This window comes from Vanessa tameamea, chromosome 12 (assembly GCF_037043105.1).
Source record: "Vanessa tameamea isolate UH-Manoa-2023 chromosome 12, ilVanTame1 primary haplotype, whole genome shotgun sequence".
Lineage (NCBI taxonomy): Eukaryota > Metazoa > Arthropoda > Insecta > Lepidoptera > Nymphalidae > Vanessa > Vanessa tameamea.
Window position 1 is genome coordinate 40,241 of NC_087320.1, and position 18,014 is coordinate 58,254.

General features: G+C 44.8%; 2 protein-coding genes across 2 annotated transcripts; both read left to right on the forward strand.

The window, feature by feature from the left end:
* The first annotated feature begins 310 nt into the window (after positions 1-310).
* On the forward strand, positions 311-1,559 carry LOC113403913 (ATP synthase mitochondrial F1 complex assembly factor 1). Its single transcript, XM_026644576.2, has 4 exons — positions 311-674; positions 777-1,098; positions 1,184-1,279; positions 1,357-1,559. The coding sequence occupies exons 1-4, from the start codon at positions 418-420 to the stop codon at positions 1,519-1,521; spliced, it is 840 nt and encodes a 279-aa protein (XP_026500361.2). The 5' UTR covers positions 311-417; the 3' UTR covers positions 1,522-1,559.
* A 3,845-nt stretch (positions 1,560-5,404) lies between these two features.
* On the forward strand, positions 5,405-13,370 carry LOC113403914 (unconventional myosin-Ia-like). The gene is made up of 21 exons (XM_064216550.1): positions 5,405-5,524; positions 6,686-6,874; positions 6,993-7,108; positions 7,198-7,268; positions 7,332-7,489; positions 7,763-7,826; positions 7,944-7,963; positions 8,032-8,116; positions 8,183-8,415; positions 8,959-9,106; positions 9,172-9,276; positions 9,365-9,525; positions 9,592-9,825; positions 9,888-10,015; positions 10,150-10,308; positions 10,377-10,553; positions 10,628-10,862; positions 11,016-11,276; positions 12,096-12,761; positions 12,843-13,057; positions 13,122-13,370. The coding sequence occupies exons 2-21, from the start codon at positions 6,758-6,760 to the stop codon at positions 13,240-13,242; spliced, it is 3,474 nt and encodes a 1,157-aa protein (XP_064072620.1). The 5' UTR covers positions 5,405-5,524; positions 6,686-6,757; the 3' UTR covers positions 13,243-13,370.
* The last annotated feature ends 4,644 nt before the right edge of the window (positions 13,371-18,014 follow it).

The following is an 18,014-nucleotide window of genomic DNA, read 5'->3' on the forward strand; positions in this document are numbered from 1 at the left end:
AAAGCGGAACTGAAAATAAGTTAAGACATAGTTGAGTGTATTTAAAAATATAAAATAATGTGGTCGTAGATTACCCTGACGGTTGTAAAACTTATTTAAAGTCTATTAGATAAATACAATGTCTAAAATATAATAAAAGAATATATATAATTATTTTATTTTAAAAATGACAGAGAGTACAAATACATAAATTAAGAAGAGTATTCGACAATATGAATGAAGATAATAATATTATCAATTTAAAACTCTTGTCATTGTCATACTCAAATGTCATGTCTGAAATTTGAATACATAATCAATGTTATAGATGTCATACTTATCTTTTGGTTTTGACAATATTAACTATTAAGTAACAGATGAAGATCAAAGTAGGGAAAGGTATAGTTAACATTGTTAGCTGTTGATATCGGGATTGTTATGGCACTCGGTTTTAAATATCTTATTTCCACGTTCAAATTTCCTAATCATATATATTTTCGTAACATAATGACGACAAGTAGTAAATCTGAAAAAGCAATGGAAATTTTACAAAATAATCCCTATTATGAAAAGTATGCAGATAGAATAGCTGAAATGCAGAAAACTTCACCTGAAGAGTTTCTCAAAAGAGTTGAGGAACAAAGCAAAAATAAAAACAGTGAAAATAAGAAGAAATTTGCTTCAGTTGACACTAGGTTAGATTTTTGTTCAGATCATATGTATTCTCATAAAGTAAATATATATCTACTGAATGATCTAATATCTAACTTCTTTTAATTTTACATGCATTTTTTTAGACAATATTCTTCGGTCCTTAACCCAAAACATGCCCTCAAGGAGGAACTGATCTTGGAGGACAAAAAATTAAATGATATATTTAAATTAGAACTTGTAGCAGATAAAAATGCTGAAGAAGTACAAATTATCTGGGAGGAATATCACAAGCAAAAAGAAGTTATATCTGCAACAATACCAAAAGAAATATATGAAAATATCCAGTTGAATATGAAGCAATATCCCACTTTTCTATTTCCACTTCCAAGATCGCAGGGCTATGAGTTCATTATGAGCCAAGTTTCAGGTCACACTGTACATTTTACACCATTGCTTGCATTCCAGGTCTTATATATTATAATTTTCTATGAAAACTTTATCATTTTCACATATATCCATATAAATTAATTAATTTGCAAATTTTCTTTAGGTTCATAAAGAGAATGCACCCGAATGTTTAACAATGGTACATTACACCGAACTTGTCCAAAAGGGAATTGTTTTAATGCGTGGTGAATATGACAAGGTATGGTTTGTCTTGCAGTGTGCTTACGATAAACATGGGAATATCGAAACTATACTCTCTTCTCTATGCTTTTTCAGAATGTATTAAATGGAAAAGAAGCACAATGTTTGGCTAATCAATTCCAGTTATACTACAATGGACGAAATGAAAATAAAATTAAATTGTTAAAATTATTTACCAAGAGTCCTGACATATTCAAGCACATGGACTTAATAACAGAATTAGAAACTCTTGAAGTGTAAAGTTCACAAATTGAACGTAGAATTAATAAAATAATGAATAAAAGAGATAAATTTTTCTATGTATTTATTTATAATATTTCATTTACTGATTTAGTCTGTGAGGGTAATATATGTATTCTGGAGAATCTGAAACAACCATGGACTGTGGTGAACTAGACAGTCCCATAATTGAGTTAGATACAATACTACATAAGGTACTTGATACAAAGTCTGGGTTAGAAACCTCTTCATATGAATAGTCTATATAGTCAGTAGGATTTTGAATAACGTTTTCTTGACTAGAGTCATAACATGAACCACTAAATGAACCAGAATATTCTTTAATATTCAAATGATAATTTTCCATGTAGAGATTTGTAAGAGACATTTTGCACTTATGTAAAAAGTCAGTTTTTAGCAAAGTAGGTGCCATTCTTTTAAGATAGTATGGTATTTTATTCAAAAAATCGTTATAAAATTTACTATCTCCAAATGAATTATTTATTGGAGATGGATCAGTTGACACTTGTTCAGATTGATTTCTGTAAATTCGAAATGTTTTTGATATATCTAAATCTTCAGGTTGATTTGATGGACTAAATAAAACCACACTATTTTGTGTTTTACAACTTAATTCACAATCATTGCAATTTTTAATAATGCACGAAACACCACCTTCCTTTTGTTTTACTTGATTGGTAGTAAGTACGTTGGTAACTTGTCTGTTTAATGGTGACATTAATTTTGCAATATTATTGGTATCTTTCCTGTAATCGTTACCAGATAATTTATTTTTTAATTCAGGTATATTCGTTCTAGACACAGTATCAGAAGTGACTGCTTTATTAAATAATGTTAAACGTTTAGTTGTGATGCAAATCGAAGTGGTATTTTTCTGTGTACAAAAACTGATTTTGTTATTTGTCTTAACGTCATAACCTTTATGGAAATTATTAACAATAGCATTTTCGAGGGCTTTTTTTCTTATAGCATTAAGACGCTTTCTCGATTTTCGCTTTTTCTGTTTTTGATTGTTCGCTATTAATGATTCCATTCTATATGATTACTTCTGAACTGTATAATTAAGCGTTTAACATTAAAACATATCTAACAGCTTTTATTGGATTTCGGATTTAGCAATGATCATCATTGAAATTCAAAATATCGCGGTAGTCATTATCATTTATCACCGTTTCAAAGTGCACAGAGTACAAACCAAACGTCAGACAGATCACAGAGTACATAACCTTAACCACTATTAATCATTTAATAATGTTAACGTTGAATATAATCATAACGTCATGGGCGTTTAAACGATAAGCATTTGATGTAACAGCGTTTTTTTTTGTAATATTATAAGCATGGTAGCTTTTTTTTTGAGTACTTATAATTATTTGCTTAAAATTAAAAACGGTTTGACACATTTTGGGTAAATACGTCAACGCCACATGACGATTCGATAAAAAGACTATATACTACAGAATGTTTTACATCAGTAGTTCCCAAACTTATTTTTCTCGTGGACCACCTATTGGCATGTGTCTGTAACCACAGTTTGAGAGAAACACTAAAATATGAACTAAATTTAAATTTGTTTAATATTGGTGCTTTTAATTCTATCCTTAGTAACCCTACGAGTATTTCAGCAATTAAAATCTATGAATTTGTTAGTGATGCTCTCAAACTGATAAAAAAATAATAAAAAAAAAGGTAGGTACCTTTGATATCAAGTATTTATAGTGGTGATCAAGTTTATGTCTGAACAAGCATTAAGCATTGTCGGGCGGATAGCGCTGTGCAATTTATATATTATCTGCTTAGTTAGGTACTTAAAACAATGTAGGTAGGCCCTTATAAAAACTATGTTAACATTTTTGCTCTTTACTATCAAAAGCAGATAAATTTTCGTTATTAACATCTTATGGACCCCCATTTTTTATTCACGCCTACGTAGATCCCCAGCAAGTCTTTCGTGGACCCCTGGGGGTCCACCTGGACCACTTGGGAATCACTGTCTTACATCGTTTACAGCTTTTTTGTCATTAGACAATACAAACTGCTATGTCCCTACATTTTAAATCTGTAATATCTTCGAAAATATTCATTTAAATTACATGCTATATAGAGCCATATTGATCTATATTAAATGCACAGTGTATTTAAGGTACTTAATAAGGTAAGGATTAATGCTTCAAATAATTTCGAAAATAAGCGTTTTTATAAAAAATGGTAATAGTGGGTTATCCCTAGGAGATAGACATATACCATCGCGGATTTTTTTCAAGACCTTTTTAAGGTGTACAATACTGTAGTACATTATTTTGATCTGTCTTGTATTCTCTATTCCAACCACTACAGAAACAAAGCCAAATAAACAACATTTGACAGCAAATTGATGCGATATCATTGCTCGAGAGCTTAATTAATCTATTATATTCACTACGGATTTGCAAAAAATTTTTCCTACTTCCTTTGGAATCGGCTATAGGGTTCAGCCAGCGTTTGCAATACAAGCGCAAAAAAAAAATGTTAATTTTTTTTAATTTATTTACGATGTCACTTTAGAAACCTCTAAAATTATCAGTGTTTATCTACTATATTGTGCATGTATTGTACATTTAAATCTAAGCATACACAGGGACAGACAGCGGTAAGGGACTTTGTGTTATACTATGTAATGATCTGTAAACTTATTTAAATGTATAACTTGTCTATTTGACCAACAGGTTTTTTTTAAAAGTATTTTTAAGTTAAAAAAATGCATTTATAACAATTAAAGAATTATAAATTATTATGTATTTTTATTTCTCTCGCTAGATGCTGTTCGAGCATTTGTTAATACTTTCAAAATCAAAATGCATGCAACTGCTATTTATTTATATTTCCATTTGCGATTAGATTTAAACTTAATTAAATGAGAACAAAATAACTAGTAATAATGGATTTAATTGTAATTGGCGTACTTTTACCATAATATATCTAATACACAAAAATCATAATATTTTTTTATTACTTTATCTTTTGTTTCATATCTATGTTCTGTAATCTATGTAAGCTTACCTATTTTGTACTACTACTTACGTTGTACTACTCCCTCTAAGGTAAATCTAGTAACGAGTAAGTGAAATGTTAATTCATGATGTCTGTCGTACATATCATTTACGTCAAACTATTCACAAGAAAATGCGAAATGAATTAGTTGCTCACTTTAGATAATTATTAAATCATGTACACAAAGTTCTCATCTAAAGATATAATATCGCTGTATAAATGTTTAATCCACTACACAAGTAATGAACGAAACAATCAACAATCGTCAGCTCCTCTCACTTGCTCGCATTCGACGAAATGATTTGTGGTTAATTGACCGTAATTTAGTGCGCAAAATCTCATTAAACAGCACGTCTAGTAATATATATATAAATCAATGATTCATTATTACAAAAACCCAAAAAAAAGTTTTCCAATTAAACATTTAAACATTTCTACACTCTCTATCTATTTATTTCCAATGGTGTAATAATCACCCAAATACCATGTGGTTTGACTTTATTTACCCCAAAAAATAAAAGTATTAGGTTTTCTTATTAATTCAACTAACGCAACGAACTCACAAATCTAATTATTATTATTGATTGTATGTGTACTTGTTATTTATTAAATTTTGGTTTAGTTTTTTGCGATGGTTTTCGCGTTGTTATAAACATAAATTAAATAAATTACTAATATTTGAAGTACAATAGCAACAATTTGTATTTGTCGTTAGAATATAAAACGTACAATGTACTTATTGTTGCTATTTGTAAGGTATAATAATATTGTACAGTAATTTCGTCTGGTAAATGGTTACGTCTATGGTCAGCTTGTAAAGGTTTTACAAGTGAATCTGTAATTTCATAGCTTGAGCGCTCAGCTCAGCTCTCAGCTGTCAAATCAAAAGTGTACTTGATGTAGATCACATTGTTAGGATATTTATTACAAAATGATAAAAAAATACGACTTTACAGCGTAGTTTTATGCAAATGTAAGTACTCGATATCGATTGTTTATTAACATAAGTGACAATAATATGTTTTGTATTATAAATAGAAGCAGAAATTTATTTTTTGTAGCTAATTAAAATTTATTTGAAATTATTTGAATAAATTACTAAATATTTGTAGGTCTAAGATTACAATAATTGTAAGACTTGTAAATTTGTATATTTAAACGAGCTCAGAATGTATAGTTTCAAAGTTTGTGTCGTTAAGTTGACATTAAGATTATCGAGAATATTTTTTTTTAAATTATTTTGTGAACTATTCTTAAAATGCATACTTTCATAGATTTCATACATAACTTTCCATGTAATAAAAATATCACTTATAAAGGTGTTGCAGTAAATTTAAAGACAGTGATAATCAAACTTATTTAATATATATTTTGTACATAATTATTTTTCCTGCTAGTCCTAAAATATATAAATTAATTTCTTTAAAAAGCAGTATAGTATAATAATAGGCAGGTATAATAGGCACAGTAGCCGGTAATTTACTGCCGCTTAAGTTTCCTTTATTTAATGTCAAATAGCTGAATATGATAATAAAGGTATCATTTCAAGGTAATGTAAATGCAAACTCACAATTCTAAAATATTTGGGCCTGTCACTTAATGCGTTAAAAGGGTTAGCAATTTGATTTAATTCGTCATACAACCAACACAACTTTGTTTAATTATGAGAAAAGTATACACTTTATGTAAAATCTATATATATAATTTTTGTATTGAACTTAATGACAATTATTTATATAGAACTAGTTTCTACCTGTTTATTCACCAAAGTGTGATGTATTTGTGTGTACCCTGATAATTGGTTGTGTAGTTAATATGTGGAAGTGTAACAAATAAGGAAACACATTACAGACTCACTTTTACATTTATAGTATGAGTGAGGCTAGTGAACAGATACCGTGGTAGTTCCATCAGTAAACTTGCCGTGATATACCTATGTGCAGGATTCATCTAAAAGAAAGCTTAAGCTACAGGGCTTGTTTTGTTAACTCCTTAAATAATTCTTTTAATCACTTATTATATGAAATAACACTTAACACATTGCTTAGGCAAGCGATCTGTGTCCATGTTTACATACAGGTTTGTCTGTGATATTGACAGAGTGTCTTTTAAGTGATTATTTGAATTTGGCCAGCTCATCGCGAAAAAGGCATGGCAGTGGTCGTGCGGCGAGCTACTCGGGCGCGGTGAGGAGCGGCGCGGGGCCATGGCGGAGCCCGAGCCCGCGCCCGCCGGCCTCGCCGACGCCGTGCTGCTGGCGCCCCTCACTGAGGACTCATTCTTACACAACTTGCACGTGCGCTACAAACGAGACATCATTTATGTCAGTGGAGTTGTTTGTAATATCTCACAAATGAAGCTCATCGACAGACACGTCTGCGTCGATATGTGAGTCTTCAGTCTTCGAGTGTAATTTAAATCCGTCATCGTCTTTCCCGCAGACGTACGTGGGCAACGCATTGGTCTCGGTGAACCCGTGCCGCGCACTGCCGCTGTACTCGGCGGAGCTCGTGCGCACGTACCTGGCACGCCCGCCCTACCTGCTGCCGCCGCACCTGTCAGTATCGGGACACGTATACGATATTACCGTCGCAAACGTTATCCAAATACATGCTCGTCTTTTCACCATTAACGTATCGTACACAGATACGCCATAACGGCCACCGCCTACCGCTGGGTTCGTGACAGAAATGAAAACCAGTGTATCGTGATAACAGGTACTCGCAGTCCTCGCCGCGTCGTGCGAAAGTTTCCGTGTGTCTGACAGCCCGTGTGTGCAGGGGAGAGCGGCGCCGGCAAGACGGAGGCGGCGCGCGTGTGCCTGCAGTGCGCGGTGGTGGCGGGCGGCGGCGGCGGCGGCGCGCTGGCGGCGGCCGGCACGCTGCTCGAGGCCTTCGGCAACGCCGCCACGGCGCGCAACCACAACGCCAGCAGATTCGTGCGTGCTCTGTGTTACCGCGCTCTCTCAGAGACTCGCAGGCCTCGTTGGAGTCTGTACTCTCTGAGTAGGCGCAGTGGATACGGTGTATTGAAATTAAATATCAATAAGTATTACCTTATGTCAGTCGAACCGACCGACATCACCGATGTCTCACTTCTTCGAATGGCGTTTCTTATGATGTATCCACCAAAGAACTAATAACCGATATATAGTTACGTTAAGGTGTATATCTCTCGGATCACAAACTCATTCGAATAAATCAATTTCCAGGGCAAACTACTCGACATAGAATTCGACTTTAAAGGGGAACCCGTCGGCGGACACATCACTCACTGTAAGTGTCGAGTTCACTCTGAAATCGTTCTAATAATATAGACTACTTTGACTGTCAGAGCGACATAAACTGTACTGGAGATCGATTCAAAGTTTTTTTTCGTTTTCACGCGTACAGACCTACTGGAAAAGGTAAACGTCCATCCTTATCGTCCATCCTCGAGAATGTAGGACGCGTCCATAACGCCCGCTATGCTCTGTCGCAGGAGCGCGTGTGTCGGGCGGCGGAGGGCGAGCGCAACTTCCACGTGCTGTACCAGCTGCTCGCCGGCGCCGACGCGCACCTGCTCAGTGAGTGCCCCCCTCCCGCCGGGACCGCTCGCCGCGCGCGCTCGCTCACGGCCTGGCTTTCCGCAGAGAGACTGAAGCTGCAGCGCTCGTGGGAGCAGTACCGCGTGCTGCGCGGCGGCGCGGGCTGCGCGGACGGCGGGGGCGCGGGGGCGGGCGCGTGCGCGGGCTGCGCAGAGTGCGCGGGCGCGGCGGCGGGCGCGGGCGCGGGCGGCGGCGCGTCCCCCCGCCGCGCGCCCCCGCAGCCGCCGCCCGGCCCGCGCGCGCCGCAGGCCGACCGGGACCACTTCGCGTTCACTAAGGTGGGCGCGTCTCTATAGCTCACGGCTTACGTCATACTCACGGGCCGAAGCAGAGTGGCAGACGCTTATTAAAAACTTGAGTATCCGTATGCTTAGGTACGGTGCCAGACGCAGAGAGAGTTGTAATTATACAAATTGCGAACTGTTCGTTGTGTATCGCTCTGTCGTAGTATGACTTAGGAATGTTTTCGCACCATTTCCCACCATTTCCCACCATTTCCCAGCTTCGTTACACAACCTCAAACATACCTGGTGAAACGCTGCCTCAAACCCGCCTCAAGTAGCTCGTAATACCCACCATGGAGACCGACCGCATACTATACCGTGAATATTTTTGCTATACCCATGTTATTAATAGTTGCCGATGAATAGTCTTTATACATTACTGCTTTCGTCTTCTCACTTCGCTACTTTATCCAACGACAGCGCGATACGACGAACACGCGGAACGCATACAGAACGCCACCTATCGACCGAGAGGTTGAACGTCTATCGCTTATACGACGAACCGTTTCCCATATGGCACTTCGTTCACGCGCACAGGCAGCTATGGGCGCGCTGGGGTTCAGCGCGGGACAGTGCGGTGCCGTGCTGCGTCTGCTCGCTTTCCTGCTCAAACTGGGAAATGTGCAGTTCGAGCCCCAACACAACATCGATGGCTCCATCGGAACGCGTCTCCAACACGAGTACGGTGAGTGCGTCTCTCGGCGGCGCCCCGACCGGGCCCGCACCCGCTCACTCGCTGTGTCTGTGCAGAGCTGCGCGAGGCGTGCGCGCTGGTGGGCGTGGAGGCGGACGCGCTGGTGTCGGCGCTGGGGGCCGCGCCGCCGCTCGCCCCGCACGAGGACGGCGCGCCTCACGGTACGGAAACGCTTTGGCGTCGTATTGTTGCGATCGACTGGATTACATCATTCGGAAGTATTTGTTTAAACGGCACTTTTCACTACAGAAGCGGCCTGCTCGGTGGAGGAGGAGTGCAGCTCGGAGGCCGGGTCCGAGACGGAGGGTGCGGGAGCGGAGTGGGCCCGGGCGCTGCGCGATCGGCTGCTGTGTGCGCTCTACTCGCGTCTCTTCACCTGGCTCGTCAACGCCGTGAACGACGCCATCAAGGTGCAGCCCGGAGACCGCCCGCCGCTCCGCCTACGGCGCCGCACTAACGCCCCTCGCTGCCCGCAGCCGGCCGTGGTGGGAGCGCGGCGCTCGCTGGGCATCCTCGACGTGTACGGCCTGGAGTCGCTGGCGCACAACGGGCTGGAGCGGCTGCTGATCAACTACGCGGCCGAGCGCGTGCAGGCGGCGGTGACGGCGGCCACGCTGCGGCGCGAGCAGGAGGAGTACGCGCGCGAGGGGCTCGCCTGGACGCCGCTGCCCTACGCCGACCACGAGCTGTACGCGGACCTGCTGGATGCGGTGCGTGCCGGCGGCGTCGACCCGGCGCCGCCGACCGCCGCTTGACGCCCCGCTCTGTGCAGGGTCCGGAGAGCGTGCTGGGAACGCTGCGCGAGTGCTCGGCGCGAGGGGCCAGCGACTCCGTGTTCCTGCAGCGCTTGCAGCGGCGTCGGCACCCGCGCCTTCTGGTCCTGCCGCCTGACCGCTTTCAGTGAGATGATACAATAACGATATTGTAAATCGTCCCAGCGAACTAGGCGGCAGCTTGAGAGGTGTCGTCGTGTCCTTTCCCTATAGAGGAGCGTATGGCACCTAAGAAAATCAAACACCGCATCTCCCTCGCAGGGTGGTGCACTTCGGCGGCGCGGTCGTGTACAGCGCGCGCGGCGTCGTGCAGAAGAACCGCGACGCGCTGTGCCGGCGCTGCGCCGCCGTGCTGGCCGCCGCGCGCGAGCCGCTGCTGGCCGCGCTGTTCGCGCCCGGCGCCGCCGCCTACGCCGGCAGGTGCGGCCGCGCCCCGTCGCGAGATACGATGCGCCCTCGCCGTCAATAATACCGCGCTATGCACCCAGTGCGGGGTCCCCGCGGAGGCCGTGCGCTCTGGCGTGTCGGCAGCGCGCGCTCGTCGGCGCGCTCGTGCGGCGCCTGCCCCCCGCGCCGCGCCTCGTGCGCTGCCTGCGCGCCGACGCCGCGCTCCGTCCGCACCGCTTCGACGGCGCGCTCCTGCGTCACCAGATCCGCACGCAGGGGTGCGTACCGAACGCTGCCGCCCCGCCGACTCACGGATCATCCGGCGCCTCGGTGACCTCACGTTTCCTTCCAGAATCATGGACATGGCGTTGTTGCGTCGGGCGGGCTGGTGCGAGTCGATGTGCGCGCGTAGCGTGGTGGCGCGGTACGGCGTGCTACGCGCGCGCGCCGGAGTCGCCGCGCCGGCTTCGCCCGTTGAGCGCGACGAGCCGGTGCGCGCGGCGCGAGCTTTGCTGCGCTCGCTGCCCATCCCCAGCGCGGAGTTCGCCTACGGTCGCACTAAAGTTTTCATCCGCAGTCCGAGAACGGTGAACGGTCGCTTATTCTATTCGAATCGCCTTTTCGTATCGATTCACGATTCGACATATCCGTCGGTCGACTGCAGTCGCCGGCGATGGAGTGGAACGTGACGATACCATATCTCGACTGAGCGCTCACTCACGGGAGGCGGCGGCCGGCAGGTGTGGGAGCTGGAGGCGCTGCGCGCGGCGCGCGTGGAGGCGCTGGTGCGCGCGGCGCAGCGCGCGTGGCGCCGGCACCGCGCGCGCGCCCGCCACCGCGCCGCGCGCCGCATCGCGCTCGCCTGGCGCCGCCACCGCCAGCGCCGCGCCGCCCCGCGCCCCGCCCCGCGCGCCTCCGAGCCCGCGGTACGTCACATCGTTACTTATTTAATTTCATTTCATTTCATTAGAGCACGGCACGGACGAGCACGGAGTTTAATTGCAATTAACAAATTTTAAGATTCGGTAGAGTACATTTTTAGGTATAAAAGTAACGATATGGATCCATAGAAATGGACGACAAGTTCCAGGAAATCCAAGAATCCGAAAATTCCATACAGGTCCAATAGTGGCGTCGTCGTAGAGGGGTCGGCGCGGGGCCGTCTGATATGACAATCCGGGTAAGATAAAGCTTTAATTAATACATAAAGTATTAGGACTCATTGGTGTAAGAGGAGGAATACGTCGTAAGCTCACACTCCCGTGCGTGTATACGCGGAGCAGAGTTCCACAGACCCTCAGCTCAGCGCACCATATCTCCTTTACTCATTTACAGCGGAATCTCCAAGTCGAACCTCAGTAGGTAAGTCAAAAAACAAATCCATTTCAGCGAAGCCGGGGCTACAATCGCCACACTCCGAGCTTATATTGAAAGGTGTGATGATATCGAGGGTCATGTATTTGGTTCGTTCGTTCGTTCGTTCGGTTGACATTCGAGTTACAGAGATTCCACTTTATTAGACGAGGGGAGACAGAGGGGTTGTATCGTGATATTCTTCAAAAATAAGCTGAAAGTTCCTTAAGTATTTTTGTTATTAAAGAAGTGATATTACAGATTAAAATAGTTTTTTCAAACGTGTATATATAAGTATATAGAAAGTAAAAGTATATATATTGTATGTATATAAGTAATAGCAAAAAGATTTGCCATCTTAGTTTCTTTTTCTGTATTTCTTCTAACTCTTCTCGTTCTTCGATGTCCAGTATATTTTAAAGTATAATATTTTAATTGAGTCGCTCAACTGCAAGAAATTTGCGTAGCAAAATATGAGCAGCGAGGCGGGAGCGAGCGTGGCGGCGTGCGCGGCGGAGGGGGGCGCGGGCGGCGCGGGCGGCGCGGCGGGCGCCACGCGGGTCATCTGGCGCGCGTGGTGCGCGCACGCGCGGCGCTGCTACCTGGCGGCGCTGTGGGCGCGGCTGCCGGCGCGGCACCGCTCGCCCGCCTGCGCCGCCTGGCCGCCGTGTCCGCAGCCGCGCCTGCTCGCCCGCACGGATGCGCTGCTGCGCCGCCTGCACCACCGCTGGCGCTGCCACCTCTACCGTCGCGCTTTCGACCAGACCGCGAGGAATCGTATGCGCGAGAAAGTCACCGCGAGCGTGCTCTTCAAGGATCGCAAACTCAACTACGCCCGGAGCGTCGGCCACCCCTTCGTCGGAGATTATGTGAGACTTCGGGCCTCCGCCGCCTGGCGTCGCGGGCTCGGCGCGGCCGCCGCCGACCGCTACGTCGTGTTCGCCGACGTGGTGGGCAAGGTGGCGCGCTCCAGCGGACGCGTATCACGCTGCCTTGCCGTCGTGTCCACCGGAGCGCTGCTGCTGCTCGAGGCGCGCTCGCTGCGACTCAAGCGCCGCGTGCCCGCGCACTGCGTGTACCGCCTGTCGCTGTCGCCCTACGCCGACGACCTGCTCGTCGTGCACGTGCGCGCGGTGAGTCTCCCCGCCGCGGCCCGCCGCGCGACACACTCGGACCCACTCGGATCCACTGACCCCGACCCGGTGCGCCCGCAGTGCGGCGGGCTCGAGAGCTCCACGGAGGAGCTGTCGCAGTGCTCGTCGCGCGAGCCGCTGGACGCGCCGGGCTGCCTGTTCGGCGGGGAGGGCGCGTGGCGGCGGCGCGGCGACCTGCTCGTGCGCACATGCCACGTGCTCGAGCTGGCCACCAAGCTGTTCCTGGTGGTGCAGAACGCCGTGGGCGCGCCGCCGCACGTGAACATCGCCACCGAGTGAGTGCCCCGCCGGCGACCGACGGCTCGGCGAGCGGGCCGCGCTGACGGGAGCGTGTTGCAGGTTCGAGGCGAACTTCGGGCAGCAGATGGTGACGGTGTCGTTCCACGCGGTGGGCGGCGCCGCGGGCGACGGCGGCGCGCGCCTGCTGCGGCGCGGCAGCCGCATGGACGTGCTGCTGTGAGCGGCCGGCGGACGGTTGCATTTATGTACCGGTGCCTGTGTTCGTCGACGACGTTATTTGTCGCCGACTCGAGGAGTTCAGCACGACGGGTGCGCGCTCCGACCGCGCCGAGTGTTCACGTCGAGACGACGCCCATAGAGAGAAGCGTTCGTGGACCGATTCGTTACACGTAGTATTTAGTTAGACTGTAGGAGCCCGACCGGCTACCGTACGTGGAGGTGGCGACTGACGACTGATGAACTATTCCTATTCGTTTCATTCGTCCGTTCATGCGCGTCCCCCTCGCATGTCTATTGGCCGATATCTTACCACTTTTGACAGAGGAGCGAAGGTTAACTTCCTATAACAACATTCTGTTTCAATTTATTTTTAAACAATCGTCGAGATACAGTAGTGAACCAATTATACTACGCCACCCTATTAGGCGAGTTTCTCCAGTGGGCGTGGCTGGCCAAATCCGAATTTACAAGAAAATAGTGAAAAATGCTCAAAGATGTCTCAAAGCACGCAATATTGTCAAAAATATATGGCAGAGTAGGCAAAAAATACTTTTACTTTTCGAATTGCAACTCGCTTGTCTATTGTGATAACCTTATAAATTAGTATTTAAAATATATATTTGTATCTTAAGCAGTTTGGCCAATGTTGGTGTGCTCAGCTGTCCCTTTTCCAGCTTCTTGAGTTGACACTTATCGATGTTCGACCAAATTAAAACGTGTGATGTTGAAAAGCAAAACATGTGAGGGTGACGTTTACGGTTAGAGTAATTCCAGTTTGTTTGCATTGCCTTATTTACTGACGCATGTTTCTCTGAAAATAGTAGATAATCAGTAATAAAATATTTCAACTATAATATTAATAATTGTAACGTCCAAGCTAGACGAGCGATACCGAGCGTTACTTGTGAAGGGGCGTCCTCACACCGCTTGGTCCTCTTACGTCAAGAGGCTTGTCCCGTCAAGTCATAAGGAACTTTCGATGTTGCCTCTCACTAAAACTAACTTATAATTAGTGGGTACAACGAAATGTTTCGATATTTCAAAATTCAAAACATGTAAATATACCGATGCATATTTTAGACACCATATGAGAATTTAGGCAGCTTGGCTCTTCATCTTCCTCGACCAAGCCACAAGGGTCGTGACGGGTGGTCTCCCACGACCTTCAAAGTGCATCGCATTTCTACGCGCAGTATCTCTCTCGACCATCCGAGGAAACTAACTAATAATGACGAGAAGCTCAGTAGTGTTCATAGAGTATCCAATCCGAACATTCGCGTCGTCACTTCGTCAGTGGCTTAGCTCTTCCGTAGATCTCGATGGTGCCAAACGTATCGTAGCGCCGGACGCTCTAACGCACGGCCTAAGTTAAGATTCGCCAATTTTAAAACAATATACCGATGTGTTATAATAATTTTACAGAATATTTGTGTGTCGTTTGTTTTAACGGTTTAAATGTAAGCAGGTTGTTGAGTAGCGTGCGAACGAGCGCGAGTGCGTCCCTTCCCGCTAGTGTTTTGTTTCTTGTCTTTTAAATTGTAGCCCTGCTTTCGATGATGTCTTAATGTGTACTTTTGTTTATTCGATGCAAAGAGTGGAGCTACAGTTGAGGCGTTTCGTATGAACGATCTGTATGTTATCCCCTGACTCGCCGCAATAAGCGTATCGTTCAGCTCAAACCCGACACTGAATAAGAATTGCGACGCGTGTTCTGGGATATTTCAATTTTGTAACTACACAATATTAAACTTATCGCTCAAAATGCATAATGACAGTATAAAGTTTGAATGTTGGGAATTTAATTAATTATTGGGACCCCGTTTATCGGCACGGAGCGCGCTCGTGGCTCTGTTAGAGTCTATTGCTGTTGCGTTCGCCAGCACCGGCCGCCGTGGACCGAGATATCCGCCTGAGCCCCGTGGGCCTCGCTCGACAGCGGGCTCGGTCCACGTGGACCGACCGCGGCGGAGCGCGTCGGCCGGTGCGCGCGGTGGACAATCGACTTCTGTTAAGACGAACTATGTAATATGCATGTTACGTTTTCAACGACTACTTATTATGAAATGTTTTATCGTTTTTAATAAAATATAAGAAAGTTTTTACAATAATGGTTTTATTGCCTTACCTCCAACAGTACGCAGCCAAGGATGTTAAATAAAACTTCAAAATGTTATCACACCAAATTTATTATAATCTACAATTATAAAGGAAACATTTTTATTATAAATTTATAACAAACACGAGTCTCCTTCCCTCGTCTGCGCTCATTCTGTCTTACTACTACGTGTTCTTGTTATTTGCCACTGACCACACGCAGCCGCACTTAGTTGCGACTCTACCGCAACGAAACGATGACCGACTCTCAGTCGCCACGTAATAAATAACGTACAACACGTAGTAAAATATCGGCTATATTTTGTAAAAAGAAGATTGTCTATAGAAATCCAAGAAGATTAAACAGAATAAGGCATAGGCGAAGGCGCGCGACTCCGTCTCCAGACAAACCGTTTAACTAGGTGTTAACGATATCAGAGGCTGCCAAGCAGGCCGCCGGGGCCGCCGGGGCCGCCGGGGCCGCCGGAGCCGCGCGTCTCGCCTGGCTCCAGATTAGAAACAAGTCAACACTTCATTCAGTCTTCTCGTTGCACTCAGCTCATACGAAACAAGCGCTCGCAGCGCGGTACCTACTTTTGGCGAGATGGCGCCGTCTAATACAAATAATCTCTCAAATTTATATGATTTAAAAACTTTATCTTGCAATCTCTACTCTGCAAGGGCAACTTTCTATAAAATATTTAAAATCGTTATAGATACGTCAATAAGTGCCGACTACTGTCGTGTCTTAAACTGCACACGTCCGAATGGATGTTATGTATTCTGAACTTGAGCACCTGTGAGAATAACGAAGGTACAGGACGGCTCACGTCACTTACGGTGCGATGGGAGAGGGAATGCCGCTGGCGGTCTCGTAGTCGTCTGCGATCGAATGATCGATTCCCTCAAGTCAATATAATTTTGTAATATTGCCTCGTGTTCCTCGAGTCCTATATAAATAATATGCCTGTGACGTCAACGCATTAAATGATACCTAATATTTGACAATTTAAGAACAAGAAGAAAGACCCAAACACAAAAAACAATCAAATACATAAATCATTAACTTAGCCACAGCATATTTTTTTTTCATTTCATTAATTCACAACATCCTTTAACATTATCGGAGATATTGTTACATAAATACTAGCGGGACAATAACTTACCGCCAAAATAGGTCAAACGTTGTCGTTCCGAACTACTAATTCACAAATTGTTAACCTAAAGTAATGCCGGCTGAAGTCAAAGGGGGCTGCGGGGGTGCGGGGAGCCGCTTTGCCGTTTTTAAAGGTTATTGAACTAATTATGTTTTACTTTGTTTTAATTTCCGTGTGAATTATTTTATTCGAAAATTTCACTTTTTTATTATTCGTCTATTTGTTTTTTTTCGATAACTTTATCAGCCCTATATTATTAATCTTTGTTTCATTTCATGTTATGATGTCGGCGCCACTAATGTATATACTTATGGCGTTACGAGTACAATTGCACTCGCGTACATTATGTATTTATTCGGTAAAAGCACGAATTGATGCCAATTCCCCAACATCCCTTTGAGTTGAATGATAATATCTCAACAACGGAAGCATAGATTGATTAATCTCAACGAAAAACACAAATCTACGAAATCAGCAGCGACCATTGTTTCTAATGAAGGATCCACCTTTGCGAGTGCGAACACGTAATTAATACGAGTTTCTTCCGACTTGCTCCAACGCTATGTAACTGTCTCGCATGGAGGATTTCCCGTACTTTTTATAATAAATATATATATATATACCTTTTATAGTATAAATAGAATACTATATAAAAGCTATTTACCAAAAATGTATGATATGTAAATTTTAAATAAATCATAACAACAATTCTCATTGATTTTCTTATTTTGACGCAGTAAGTATAGTCAGCCAGTTATGTTGCGGCAAGGTGGTCGAGTCGAGGGCTCGCTCGGCAGCCGTCGGAGTGCGGGCTGCGCTCTCCGAAAGCGAATAGGCCGACCGACTTTTGTAAAAAAATACATTTCAATATATTATAGAGTGACATACATCAATTATTTGATAATGCGTTCTATTGTTAAAAATATTTTATTCATATACAATTTTATAATTCAGTTCTGATCTAACTTAGGCACTATGGATATTATGTATCAAAGTTAGAGGATGTCGAACATTTAAATGTGAGACCCTCTAACGTTAAAATTTATATTTAGTTGGTTACAAAACGAACAAGTAGCCGGTTGTCCGTTATATAATTTTAAGAAAAAAGTAACAAAAGTTAAGCTCAAGTATAAAACGATTCGAGGTCGAAACTATGGAAGCGAGTCCGAATCCCACGTCGGTGCAATATTACGCATGCAACATCTGCAGTGCGATATTATAAAAAAAAAAAATCGGTAAGGAAACCACAAAAACGACACTCGTCGTGGCGGCGATCACTCGATACAGCCACGTCTCGCCAGCGCACTACGCTCGGCCGGCAGCGCACTACGCTCGGCCGGCAGCGCACTACGCTCGGCCGGCAGCGCACTACGCTCGGCCGGCAGCGCACTACGCTCGGCCGGCAGCGCACTACGCTCGGCCGGCAGCGCACTACGCTCGGCCGGCAGCGCACTACGCTCGGCCGGCAGCGCACTACGCTCGGCCGCCAGCGCACTACGCTCGGCCGGCAGCGCACTACGCT

What these genes read in the sequence shown, in the direction of transcription:
- LOC113403913 (XM_026644576.2), top strand. Translation starts at nt 418, where the DNA reads ATGGCACTCGGTTTTAAATATCTTATTTCCACGTTCAAATTTCCTAAT. An exon ending in CACCATTGCTTGCATTCCAG is followed by an intron (nt 1,099 to 1,183) that starts GTCTTATATATT and finishes AATTTTCTTTAG; the next exon opens with GTTCATAAAGAGAATGCACC. An exon ending in TGCGTGGTGAATATGACAAG is followed by an intron (nt 1,280 to 1,356) that starts GTATGGTTTGTC and finishes ATGCTTTTTCAG; the next exon opens with AATGTATTAAATGGAAAAGA.
- LOC113403914 (XM_064216550.1), top strand. Translation starts at nt 6,758, where the DNA reads ATGGCGGAGCCCGAGCCCGCGCCCGCCGGCCTCGCCGACGCCGTGCTG. An exon ending in ACAAACGAGACATCATTTAT is followed by an intron (nt 6,875 to 6,992) that starts GTCAGTGGAGTT and finishes TCTTTCCCGCAG; the next exon opens with ACGTACGTGGGCAACGCATT. An exon ending in CGGCGGACACATCACTCACT is followed by an intron (nt 7,827 to 7,943) that starts GTAAGTGTCGAG and finishes TCACGCGTACAG; the next exon opens with ACCTACTGGAAAAGGTAAAC.